Source organism: Centruroides vittatus, unplaced genomic scaffold (genome assembly GCF_030686945.1).
Source record: "Centruroides vittatus isolate TY-2023 unplaced genomic scaffold, ASM3068694v2 contig_474, whole genome shotgun sequence".
NCBI lineage: Eukaryota > Metazoa > Arthropoda > Arachnida > Scorpiones > Buthidae > Centruroides > Centruroides vittatus.
In genome coordinates, this window is record NW_027122266.1 from 1,873,448 (window position 1) to 1,884,676 (window position 11,229).

An 11,229-nucleotide genomic window follows, 5' to 3' on the forward strand; every position below is an offset into this window, starting at 1 on the left:
CGTATTTTACGGACTATAAGACGCACCTTAATTTTTAAGCAATTTTTTTTTAAATATCTATAAGATGCTACGGACTATAAGACGCACCTGAATTTTGGAGGCAATTTTTCGAAGAAAAAAGTGCGTCTCATAGTCCGTAAAATACGGTAAATAATTCATAATATATAACTTTATTGAAATTTTATTGCATATGTATAAATATACTGTATTTCTTTAATAAAAAGTATACTGAAGAAATACGCAAGTATTTCATACCTTAATATACCGGGTGGTCGGAAAAAATCACTATAGAAGCGCCTGACGAAGCAAGAATGCTGTCAGGGTGGTCTCATGTGCAGTACCTCCCGCTTATGATAAGTTTGCGGATTGTATTGTCGCATTCCTGATGTCGATTTTCAATAATTAGTAATAAAGATGTACAGTACTGTGCATTATATCGCAGTCATCCGTTGTTACGACAATAATACAAATTGTTGTCTGCCGCCATAGTATTTTATTACTCCAGACAGGTATTAGCAGAGTGAAAACAGTATGTGACAGAATGAAGAATATGAAGGCAGAGACAAGCGCGATGTTACAACTTTACCTTTAGAAATGCAGCACAAAGAATGTCGTGAAGCGATTCATGCAATACATTCCAATCGACCCTGCCCCAACATACTACAATCTTAAGAATGGTAGCTAAATTTTGATGCACGAATGACTTGAATAATGCGCCAAGGTCTGGGAGAGTAAGAAGTGGTATGACAGATGATGCAGCTTCGACATCATAGCATATTCACAATAAACCCAACTATTTTCCGAATGAAAGTAGTTGATAGTCCGTGTGACTCTGGAGACAGGAATTGAGTAAACCTTTGTACATACAATTCTCGAGTGGCTATGTTATCATCCATACAAGTCCCAATGTCATAAAGAGCTTCTTTCTGAAGACTACAATGCAAGAACAAACTTTTCAGAAATGTTTACGGATCTTGGCAACGCGAATCTTACCGTTTCCAGACGAATTTGCTTCACGGATGAAGCGTCCTTTTTGTTTCCTGTGGGGGTAAACTCCACTAACTTACGCTACTGGACACAGGAAAATCTCTTGCGAGTGAAGTACGCTGAATGTCAGAAGAGTGTTAACGTTGAGCTGGATTACTTGACAGACGAGTTCTTAGACCACTTTTTATTAGCAGCATCCTTGACTCCCAAAAGTACTTGGAATTTTAATAGAGCATGTTGTATCATGGCTTGCAGATGTAGCTCTTGATCAAGCCATTTTCTACTAACACGATGGAACCCCGCCCATTGGAATCTTCCAGTTAGAGAAAGTGGATACATGTCACTTTTCAAGGAATGTGGATTGATTGGAGAAGGTCTAAATCCATAGCCTCCCTGCTGTCTTGATTTGACACTACTAGTTTTATTGGGTTTATATAAAAGACAGGTTTATCGAAGAACAATTCAAAATGTCGCAGATTTACGACAACGAATAATTGGTGCTTCTGCACAGATAAAGGCTCAGTTTAGGAATTTGAGAAATATTTTTTCAGTCATCTTGCATACTAACAGGTAATGCGGGGCATCCATTTCGGATATCTCATAAAATAGCTAAAATGTCCTTGTCAATGCTTTAATTTTTTGGAGTTTATAAGAGAACTTTTTCCCTTCATTTCATGTAATTAATGTAATTTTATTTTCGATAAAAATGCTTCTGATTTAAAACGTCCTGATTATTATTCAGTCAGTATTAAACGTGTATGTGAAAAGGTTGCTATTTCTACATTTTTATGTTAAATTTTTGCATACTTCCTCATAATAACAATAACCGACATATCATGCTTGCTGGGCTGCATTCTTTCTTCGTCAGGCGCTCCTAAGGTGCGTTATTTTCCGAACACCCGATATGGTAAAGATTCGGGCTTATATATTTTTTACGTATACGTCCGAACAAACGTCCGAATAATTTAAATAGAGAGATTTAGAAAAAAGTAATTTTTTATATAAATTTAATTGTAATTGTAATTGTAATGACAGAATGATATATGTAGGTGAAACAAAAAGATGTTTAAAAGTTCGAATAAAAGAACATATTAATACAATAAAATATAATACTTAAACTTCAGCTGTAGCAAAACACTGTAATTTAAATGGATGTGAAATAGAAAAAGATTTGATAAAAGCCATAAAATTTGATACAAATATTAGTAAACGTAAATATTATCAACATATTGAGATTTTAAAAGTTAAAAAAGAGAAAAAGAATTAATGATAGTTTGGGTGTGTAAAAATAGATGAAGGTTGATATGATTATATTAGTAAAAATAAAAATAAAGATTTATGATATAAATTTGATGACGTAAAATATTGTATATATATGCAAATGGTTGTACTGTGATCGCTATTTACGTGGAATTTGATTTCAAAAGTGCATTGTTTTTCTTCCTTTTATTTTATAAAATATAGTGATTAAGTACATTCTATTAATTATTTCCGTTTTAATCGTTTAAAAATATATTTTATAATTAGAAAAATGAAATACAATATACTTAATAGTGCTTATATGTAGACTATATCCTTTCTTAATGTGTTTACTTCACAGTGTTTAATATTAAACATAATTTCGAATTAAAAAAAATTCTGTAGAAATTTTATAAGTTCGAATTAGTTTTCGAAAATTTCATCTAGTCAGCTTATTCAAATATTATCCATTATTCATTAAATACTTTATAAATAATTAAAATGTTTCCTTTCATAAACTTCATTTATATGAATTGATATAATAGAATATATATAATAGAATTTGTCTGTAGACTGAAACACGGGGCCGGATTCGCACGTAAGCTAAACAGGATGCATCTTAGGACCTGCGTTAGGAATCTATAGTTTAGAATATGTATTTTAACTTTTTAACTGTTTTACATAATTTTTCCGAGGCTCAAACTTTAATAAAAAGTCGTTTCTTCTGTTTTTATATGCATTTTTACGTATCATTATTTGGTTGAGGAGAAAGATCTCTTATACGTTATAGCTTTTATATTTTGTTTCAGCAAGGCTAAACTTAGACTTGCTGAAACAAATAGCAATTTATCAAAATTTATTTCTATCAATTCATCAGTAATTTAGCTCTATCGTTAACAACTTACCAGTAATCGTTTATTTGTCAGTCCTTTATCTTTTATTGATTATACAAGACAGATATCGTTTACAAATTGCATTTCCATTTGCAAACAAGATAAGTATCATTTATAGATTAATAAAAAAGAGTAATATCATTTACAGTTACACGTAAAACGCTATTTAAATGTGATCAATAACAAACTTTTGAATTGTATTTGTATATTCAGCTCATTCTTATTACTTTCCCGGCCCTTTTATATAACAGGGAAAGTATGGCGATTGGTCAAAAATTGACCCCTCCGAAGATTTTTACATTTTTTAACTCAGGGCACCTTGAAACGTCGAGAAATGCAAAAAAATTCGGGGGATTTCTGTATGTATAGATGTTAGTGTTGATCAGCGGTTTTCAACTTATTTTTATCGCGGAATCCTGTTTACCCTAGTAAAAAAATGTTGGAATCCTGACAATTTTTGATGATTATAGATAAAACAGACAAAGAGAAACACCAAAAAACAATTAATTGAAGAAGAAACACAAATTAATAATGGAAAGTGAAGATGATTACTTAATTCAAACTGACAATTAATGTGAAGGATTAAACTTATTTTCTTTTAATATTTTAAATAGCACTAGTGCCTGGATTTGTAATTTCGTTGGTAGCCGCCTTTTCGGTCTCCTTGTTACCAGAAACATTTGCAGTACTTGCTACATTTTTGTAGCAAGTACTTCAAAACTCTTTTCTTAGCCAACACATCATGGTATTTTATTTTGGGATATACACAATATTGAAAGCATTATAAATATATACGATTACCACTATATTTTTATACAAAAAATATAACAAAATGAATACAGTGCAAAACTAATAATTTTTGACAAATACGTTAGCTATATTTTAAGGTTATTTTTAAAATGATTTTCAAGCTTTAATTTGTTTTACCATTTTTATAATTTTCATAATCTTGTCAAACATTAAGATTTCGGTTCGTTCCCTTACGGATAAATCGGTCCTCACTGTTTATAAAGCTATACATAACTCTAACACGTGTATAGGATATAAGAGAACTCGATCCAAGACTAGAACAATAAATTGCACTTCACGTCCCAAATGTGCATTGGCACATTCATACATCACTACACTCAAAGATTTTATTGTAGAATCTTAAATTTTATTCGCGGAACCTAGGGTTTCGCGGAGTTGGGAACCCCTGAAGTAGGTAGGTGTGTGCGTGTGCCATGAATTTGTTCACACTCTTTGAAGCTTAATAACTCCTGTGCTTTTGGTCAAAATTTTCTGAAATTTTGTAGTACAATTTTGTGTATAAGAGGAATTGACTATATTAAATTTTGATAGCCAAAGATCAACGAGATGGGGATATAAAGAGAGTGTTATATCTCGATTAGGGTCAGACTTGAAGATTTTACTCGTTATTAGCATTTACAATTTTTTATAAAACCCATCCCTACCCCAAAAATTAAGCCTTTCGCCATTTTATAATAATTAAAAATATAAAGTTTTGGTTAATATTACCTATGGTATCGAAGATGGAGACGGGGAAATTTTTTTCCCTAGCGACTCGTCGGCGATGGGGAAATTTCTCCTCTCTCTACTTTCAAGATGGCCGCGTTTCCGGTAATCTCGAATCAGATTCTCTAGTGATAATCTCTACTGGGGGCGTACCCGTACTATCTGTCGCATTATGCGAATTAATACTAATTTTTCGACGAGAGGAAAGTTTCGACGTGCGGTACGTCTATCGAAAACCGAAAAGTTATTCGTAAGAGAAGTCTTTTTTTTTGTGATTTAGGTTTGTATATTTCGAGATAATTCGCATTTTGTGTGATAATATTATTAACGATAGCTTTGTTATTTAATTTGTAGTTTTTTTTTTTTAACTCAAGATATGAGTGATATAGATATTAATTCCGAAGAATTTTGGGCGGGATGTACTTCCCAGACTTTTTTCCAATTGTTGGAACACGATTATACTGAACTTGGACTTGACTCGCGAATAGACAGAGGGTTTAAATTAGCTGTCAAATTGGGGTTACAGCACACTGTAGACATTTGTTCGAAATGTTCCAAACCGTGCAAAGTAGTATATCGCAACGACAGAAAATCGTGTGCGATGAGATGCCACAAATGTTGGAACTTCAGCTCTGCCTTCGACGGTACGTTTAAAGGTAAATGTGGAAACTTACCGTGGAATTCGATTTTGTCGTTTATATGGCATCACCTTGCGCTCGATTGCTCTACAAATATTTCTGCTAATGCCGCCGGAATATCTAACAAAGCTGCAGTCGATTGGTCGAACCATATCAGATTTGTAATGCTAGTAGCACTACATAATATTCTATCGTTCAAAATAGGAGGACCAAATAAAACTGTCGAAATAGACGAGACCGTTATTTGTAAAAGAAAATACGAAAAAGGTAGAAAGCTTAAAAGCACAAAATGGGTCGTCGGAGGCATTTGCCGAGAAGATAAAAGCTGTTTCGTTTGCCAAGTAAACGACAGGTCGGAAAATACTCTCAATTGGATTATATCGAAATTTATTAATTCGGGCACTACTGTATTGACTGACGAATGGAAAGGCTACTACAATATCGACAAATTGGAAGGAATCGAAATATCACACAGGACGGTTAATCACTCTGAAAATTTCGTCGATCCAAAAACGGGAGTCCACACCCAAAATATCGAAAGACTGTGGGGATATTTGAAAAATAAAAAAAAAACCTTCCAAAACGGTTAATGTTACCTTAGGATCCAAAATGGCGGCGGTGGGATTTTTTTCCCTACTTCGGAGAAAAAAAATTTTCCCTAGAGTCGTGACGTCGACGCCGTTGAGAATTTTTCCCCGTTCGGTTTCGACCCTGCGTTCGACGTGGCCGAGTTTCCTGTAACCTCGAAACGGACGGTAGTGTGTATTTGCGACGGTAGAGGGAGCTTTTTCGTAGCGTCGTGCGAGAGTAAAATCGGCGGGAAATACGTAGGGGTGTTACGAACGAATATGCAAATGCATGATCTACGACGTGATTCTGTTCCTTTCCGGGCAATTTTATGCAAATCGACTAGTTTCCAGTTGGAATCGTTTGCTGTAGTGTTGCGACGAATTGCGTATTGGAATAATTGCTGTTTTATTTCGTTACGATATTTCATTCTCGCACAATTTATTATCGGTAAACGTATAGTTTATTTGCAATTGTTCGATAATGAGTAGTTTTGTAGATTTGAGTTGCAACGACGAATTTTGGTCGGAATGCACCACCCGTGATTTCTCCATGTTAATTGAAGACGACTTTTTGGAACCAGGTTTGCCTCCCAGTATCGATAACGCATTGAAATTTGCTGTAAAATTAGGCATACAGCCGACCGAGTCCGTTTGCATTCATTGCGATTCTTTATGCAAATTATACTATCGGAGTAATAGAGAAAGCTGTTTCTTGCGATATAGTAAGTGCGGAACGAAGACCTCTGCCTTTGATGGAACATTTAAAAGTAAATTTGGCCACATTTCTTGGAGTTGCATTCTGTCGTTTATATGGCACTAACTATGTCTGGAATTTACGGCGACGACCTCAGCGATTGCGGCGGGCAAATCCAGAAAAACTGGAGTCGATTGGTCCACTCACATACGGTTGGTATTGCTTATAGCTTTGAGTAATTTGACATCGTTTAAAAAAGGAGTGCCGAATAAAACGGTGAAAATCGACGAGACCGTAATATGTAAAAGAAAGTACGAGAAAGGGCGTATATTTAAAAATACGTTCGGAAAGGAAAAAAAGATAGGAAGAAGCAGGCAACCACCATCGAAAAGTGAGTAAAAAAATTCTTTTTTTTTTTTATTGTTTATTTCGGTTAATATCCGCGGAGTGTGCAAAGAAATTCAAGATAGCGGCCGGAAACGCAGCCATCTCGAACGTAGGGAAAAAAAAATTTCCCCGTCGGCGTCTAGTATCTAGGGGGAAAAATTTCCCCGTCGCCATCTTCGATACCACGGGTAACATTAACCAAAGTTTTTAATAATAAAATATCAGATGGCGCCAAACATGCAGTTTTAATTGTTGCCAGGAAAGTTAAACAACTCGTTGCTGGATTTTGGGCTGATGCAAAAGTTTCTGAGTGTTTTATAATACAACATTTATTTCAAAAACAAAAAATAATTGCAATCATTTTCTTGATTAATTTACATTCAAGCATCTTCTTCCATCGATTGAGCAGGCCACGAATTCTTACTCATAAGATAATATTTAATATATCTCATCAAATGGAAATCTTATAGAATGGTTTCCAGAAAAATGAAGGATATAATACTTTCGGATTCTTCCTTTACTTAGTTTATATGGTGTTTGCATAATGTTTGATGTTATGGAAACAAAATATATTAGATGTGAATATTTCCATAATTATATGGCAATATATTACAATGGCTAGTGAACCAAGTCAAAGTTGGTTGTAAATTGAACCGAGTGTAAGTGAAATCTTTAAGCAGAACGAGAGATTTAGAGCCGGAGCCAGATATTCTTTAAAAATTCTTGGTTCCATCTCCAGATCTGTTTTATTTTTTCAAGACTTAGGTATTAATTCTTCAACTATTCTTTAGAAAGTTTTAAGCTTTCAGAAAAGTTTTTAAACATTTGCTAATTGAAACATTCTCTAACAAGTTATATCAAGAATATGTCACTAGTAGTATGTAAAAAATATATCTTATTTATTTTATCAAACTTAATCAAGTCATATAATAACTAACCGTTATTGATTCAGTTAACTTTTCAATAGTAATTAAAATGATACAACATTAAATTTGCTTGTATGCCAAGTACTGTTACAACCTTTCTGATATAAGCTGACAATTGTGAAAACAACCAAGTGAAGGAATAATAATGGTAAATAACTGATAAATAGTATTAATAACTTAGTTATTACTTAATTGTTTATTGGTATTTTTTCGTCTTTTATTTGATTTCCTTCCGTTTAAGTGTCGAAAAATAGTTTTTCAACTTTTCCAGCATTATGGCTTAGCTGCACACACAATTCTCCTCCATTCTTTTCGATTCCTTGTCATTTATTTTTTATAACTATCAATTTATATTGAAAAGACCAGAAACCACTATTAGGCATAGCGGAAATTTCTAAAAGATTTAATGTCGGAAAAGAAAACTGTGTAGATTGATTAAATAAAATAATCTATCTTCTTTTGGGAAGGTAAGACATCTTTTAAATGTTTGTTGCTAGCTTTTCTTTCGAGTTTACAATTTTGAGTGTGATAAACATAGATTTAAATTACAGAACAGAGCTTTTAGCTTATATATATATATATTCAGCCAGTTGTTCCTTAGTAAAAATATATATACTATATCTATATATATAATCGAGACGAGTTAATAATAATAATAATAATAATAATCAGCGCAGAGCTCAAACGCCCGTTAGGAGTTGAACGTTCAAATTTGGTACACAGTTAGAGTACGTCACGAGAACGCACGCTAAGAAGGGATTTTTCGAAATTTCTCTTCACGGGGGGAGGGACGGGATTAAAGCTTCTATATACATTATCGAGACGTGTCCAAACGGTTAGAAGTTGAAAGTTGAAATTTGGTACACAGTTAGGGTACGTCACGAGAATGCACACTAAGAAGGGATTTTTCGAAATTCCTCTCCACGGGGGAGAGGGACAGGAATAAGACTTAACACTTCCGTCAACAATGGAAGTGTTACGTAACAATGGAATTGTTAAGTAACAATGGACGTGTCAACAATGGAAGTGTTAATTAACAATGGACGTGTCAACAATGGAAGTGTTACATAACAATGGAAGTGTTACATAACAATGGAAGTGTTACGTAACAATGGAAGTGTTGCGTAACAATGGAAGTGTTACGTAACAAGAGAAAGCGACGTGCAAGACACAGATGCAGTTTTCTTCGTTTTTGCGGGAAATTGAACATATTTTTAGACCCATCTAAAAATTTTCTAATTAGTCTGGAAACAGGGAATTCCAATTCTTGCATTCTGTGAAAACGGGTAAAGTTTACTATAATGTAATAATCTTAATCTTCACTATCGTTAATTTTGCCCGAGCAACGCCGGGCCCACCCGCTAGTGTATATATATAGTATATATTTTTACTAAGGAACAACTGGCTGGAACAAATTGAATAGAGATCTATAAAATAAGTTAGTGAAGGATATTATATGAACGTACTACTTTTTATATGCTCATTTTAATTAACAATTATGTGCAGCTATAATCAGAATTCCTTATGTAATTTTAATAATTTTATGTGTGTATTTTTAAAGTACTACACTATAAAATAGAGTTCATTCTTCTGAAAAAGTTTTTGTTGTTATAAAGTATAAAAAGAAAATATAAAAAATAAATAAAATCAATCAACTTTAAAAATATTTTTTTTAATACTTTCTTAGCACTTTTTATTTCATAAGTTTATTTTTCATTCTTACATTGAACATTGAAGTTGAAAAGCAATAATTACAGAATAACAAACTGTACTGGTATAAGTTACGTATTATATAATATATAGTTATGTATATATTTTATAAAATCTATGTTTATATAATATATATGTATTATACTAAGTCTGATACATTATGTTGTAGTATAATGCTATTTTCATTAATTCTGGGCTATTGTAATTGATTTTTTGCATTATGACTCGCTTGATTTTTAGAATCCTACTGTAAAGTGAACTATACTTCCCCCCGCACTTAATACAGAATTGAGACTGCATTCTTGAAAAATTTTAAGATTACATTTTACAAAGGAGATATTCAGTACGTATTACATTTCAAATAATGTATAAAAAATATAAGGCAGCAGCATCGTAGCTGAATCTTATTGTGACGTCAGCTGCAGGGTACAAAAGCATTGTTGAGCAAAATTAAACAAAATGCGCATTCTCCCGTTTTTTTCCTCATTCGTGAACGTGCACGACCTTCTGTCGCGGATATTGGCTTGCCCTCTTTCCATTGTTCAAACACTGATATTTCTGTTTTCGTTCTACGCACACCTTTCCAACGGCTTATGCTGTTTTCCGTCAATCAGAATCTCATGAGGTAGTAAATTTCCGGTGTTTGTATTGAAAATTTTCGTGTTACTCGTGTTCTACCCCTATTTTGTGTATCGCGAGCGCATGTCATTTTGTACTTATCCTGAAAAACTTTCAACGGATTTTTTGCTTTCCACGCTTTCGAGATCGCCGTTAGTTGGTCAAGTTACTTTATCACCGCCCTTTATATATGAACAATACCCGATTGAAATTTTAAGAAAATAAATAGAAGCCAATAAACTCATTCGAATAGATGACTTCTCGCCATCGGTGGTAGAAGTGAAATACGGGAACGGCTTAACTGATACCCTGTTTTGGTATTGCGCGAAAATAAATTGCCCATTTGTGAAGATAAATGAGCAAATTACAATTTGTTTTCCCTAAAAATATCTGTTTCTGTGAACATAATTTTAATATGATATTTTACTAGTTTTCTAATCGATAACCCCACAGTAGCAACCATTATAAAGCACACCGGAATTTTTTAAAACATCCTATATATTAGATTATATTAAATCATCCTTTAGTGTTTCTTCCCTCATTTATATTACTATTTAATAAACATTTTTGAAAAGAAGGTATTTTTTCTTTATTTAGAAAATTTTCTTTTAAAAATTTAAAAATAAAAGTTCTCGACAAATTAAAAACAAAAGAAAGATTTAGTTAAGTAGATGATATTTATAGTATAATTGATATTGATAATTTTAAAAATTAGCTGATAATATCAGCAATTTATCATCTATGAATAGAAATTTCTTACGCCATATTTTTTTTATTAATTAAAATGAAAATATGAATTGAGGTTACGATGCCATCTAGTCTAGACACATAATCTGTTACATTTATAGCTTCAATAATATTAAATATTAAATTTGAAGGATTCTGAAAGAAGCGTAGTACTTTTAAGAAAAATGAAATTATTGTTAAAAACTCAGATTTTAATATAAATATTTTAAAATTTCCTCTGACGTAATTTTTTCTTTTCGTTGTTAATTGTCCCATTTTAAATCGATTAATGACGCATTGCCCCATTAGATTTTCTCAGTCAAGCGA

The 11,229-nt window shown here is 32.8% G+C and overlaps 1 protein-coding gene across 1 annotated transcript; it reads left to right on the top strand.

The window, feature by feature from the left end:
• The first annotated feature begins 5,010 nt into the window (after positions 1-5,010).
• Positions 5,011-5,862, top strand: LOC136977728 (uncharacterized). Its single transcript, XM_067273279.1, has one exon. The coding sequence runs from the start codon at positions 5,011-5,013 to the stop codon at positions 5,860-5,862; it is 852 nt and encodes a 283-aa protein (XP_067129380.1).
• Positions 5,863-11,229: the final 5,367 nt, after the last annotated feature.

What these genes read in the sequence shown, in the direction of transcription:
- LOC136977728 (XM_067273279.1), top strand. Translation starts at nt 5,011, where the DNA reads ATGAGTGATATAGATATTAATTCCGAAGAATTTTGGGCGGGATGTACT.